This window comes from Trichophyton verrucosum, assembly GCF_000151505.1.
Source record: "Trichophyton verrucosum HKI 0517 chromosome Unknown contig00082_1.f1.exp, whole genome shotgun sequence".
NCBI classification, from domain to species: Eukaryota; Fungi; Ascomycota; class Eurotiomycetes; order Onygenales; family Arthrodermataceae; genus Trichophyton; species Trichophyton verrucosum.
In genome coordinates, this window is record NW_003315587.1 from 127,144 (window position 1) to 129,658 (window position 2,515).

The 2,515-nt window shown below is 50.3% G+C and overlaps 1 protein-coding gene across 1 annotated transcript; it reads left to right on the forward strand.

The window, feature by feature from the left end:
* Nucleotides 1–509: 509 nt before the first annotated feature.
* Nucleotides 510–2,373, forward strand: TRV_00843 (uncharacterized protein; the record flags this gene model as incomplete). The annotated part of the gene is made up of 7 exons (XM_003024992.1): nt 510–698; nt 757–991; nt 1,042–1,115; nt 1,174–1,346; nt 1,408–1,677; nt 1,758–2,061; nt 2,152–2,373. 7 exons carry the CDS (start codon nt 510–512, stop codon nt 2,371–2,373), a joined length of 1,467 nt encoding a protein of 488 aa, XP_003025038.1.
* Between the last annotated feature and the right edge of the window lie 142 nt (nt 2,374–2,515).

Here is a 2,515-nt window from a genome sequence, read left to right on the forward strand (position 1 = left end):
CCACTAGTTTGCAGTTTATAGTTACAGGCGTGTAAACGAGCTTTGTTGCATCCTATTTTTGCGTTTGGGCCGGGGTCGAGATTAGCTCACCAATCAGGTGACTGATGACGGTGGGTCCGCTTATTAAACTTGATTTCATTGGTGGAAGCTTCCCCGCATGGACCTAGATCCCGGTCCCGTGATATCGCAAGCTGTCGATCCAGCTTCCTTCCCACGCAAAAGGTAAAAACAGACGAGTAGGAAAAGAGCTGGCCAGCGATGGAGGGTGCCGTTGGACTGACAATGTAACTGCACATCCTTTGCCAGCACCCCTGCGCTGGGAGTGACAGCAGCGCACCCAGCCGTCCCAGTCGAATTCTCATGGTAATTGATCGGCCGACCGCCACGAGCTGATAAGGCACTTGTCATCCCCATCCCTCAGGGACTCTCGAGCAAGTTTGCGGCGTCCACATACTCTCTGCTTTAGATTAGCACTGAGCTGTGTATGCTCTGGACTGCCTTCAGTGAAAATGGGCTCAGAGAAATCCGAAAAGACAGGCGTCTCGCCTGCCGGAGCCGATGACCAGATCGAGAGGACAAAGACTGAAGATGGAATGGACGAAAAAGTCGCAGTAGAGGACCGTGATTATGCTGGTGCCGTCACCAAATTATCGACTGAGGAGGTCAAGCTGGTTCGCAAGTTGGACTGGCGCATTATGGTGAGTTATTGCCCTATGGTGATTCTGGTTATTTCAGAAAGCTGACACAAAAATGTAGCCGACCTTGACATTCATGTACTTCCTCAACTACATTGATCGAAACACGCTTGCACAGGCCCGTCTTAACAATCTGGAGGAAGAACTCGGCATGCACGGCACCCAGTTCAACACTACGATTTCCATTTTGTTTGTTGGATACGTCCTCACGCAAGTCCCGAGTAACATGCTTATCACCAGAGTACCCCCGAGTTTATATATGAGTGCTTGGATGTTAGTGTGGTCAGCGGTTTCGGGTATGTGGTTGGTTATCCGCCTATGGTCAGGGCCAATCTAACCTCAATAGCTTGCACTGCTTTGGTTCAGTCATACCCTGGGATGGTGGTATGCCGGTTCCTTCTTGGGATCACGGGAGCTCCTGTAAGTGTACACACTCGGACTGGACGGTGTTGCGCATTTCTAACTATCAGCCGTTTAGTTCTACCCCGGAGCGACATATATCTTATCCATCTTCTATACCCGAAGAGAAGTTGCCGCTCGAATCGCCATGCTATACGCAGCCCAGATTCTGGCAACTGGATTCGCTGGGTTGATTGCTGCAGGTGTCTTCTCTGGGCTCGACCAAGTCAGGGGGTTGTCAGGATGGCGATGGTATGGCAGTCTTAAAAAATTGTATACTTTACCATGTCCACATTTGCTCACGCCCTTCTAGGCTTTTTATCATCGAAGGTTCCGTCTCGGCTGCCGTCGCTATTGCTGGCTTCTGGCTTCTACCGAACACGCCTTTGACTACTCGATGGCTGAAACCTGCTGAGCGAGAACTTGCCCATGAGAGAATCCAGAGAGATAAGATGGGAGAGCCGGAGAAAGCATCGACCATGCAAGGCCTCAAGCAGGCAGTCAGAGACCCGAGAACGTGGATCTTCTGTTTGATGCAGAATTTTCACCTGTCTGCCTGTGGATTTAATAGCTTCTTCCCAACGTAAGTGGTTTTCTCATACTATTCAGCCTGGGTATAATAAGTTCAGCAGACAGCTAACACAGTTTCCCCACGAGCTCCAGTGTGGTCAAGACTCTTGGCTTCAATACAACAATCACTTTGGTATTGACATGCCCACCCTTCCTTTTCGCCGGAGCAGCGGGTGTTCTCTTTGGGTACACATCTGGACGTTTCCACGAGCGTACCTGGCATATCACCGTGGGCCTTGCAACGGCCATCGTTGGGTTCGTGATAGCTGCCTCAACTCTGAACACTGCGGGACGCTATGTCGCATGCTTCATCTTCCCCATCGGTGCCTATTCAGTGAACTCGGTCATCATTGGTTGGGCTTCATCAACCCTATCTCAAACCCGCGAGAAACAAGCTGTAAGTTTAGCTCGCTCCCCTGAACCAGAACCAGACTTCTAGTTATCCGAAAGCTATGTGAAGACTGACGGGTTTCCCCCATAAATATAGGTTGTCCTTGCCATGACAAACGTCGGGGGCCAGATAGGGTACATATACGGAGCGTATGTCTGGCCCAACTACGACTCGCCCAGGTACGGCATCGGCTTTGGCACCTCTGCTGGCTTTGCTCTCTTCTCGATCCTCTGTGCCTGGTGGATGAGATATCTCCTGAAAAAGGAGAACAAACAGCTACAGGGGACTGGTACATCCACCAACCTGTATGGGTACTAACAGGCAGCAAAAAAAACAAAACAAAAAGAAAAGGCACAGCTGACGTAGGACGTAGCCATAGCAGTGCTGCCCTCCTTTCTTCCGCCATCCTCTCTTTATCTTCTCACCTGTATATATTGTAATTTGCTATAGTAGCGCCCCT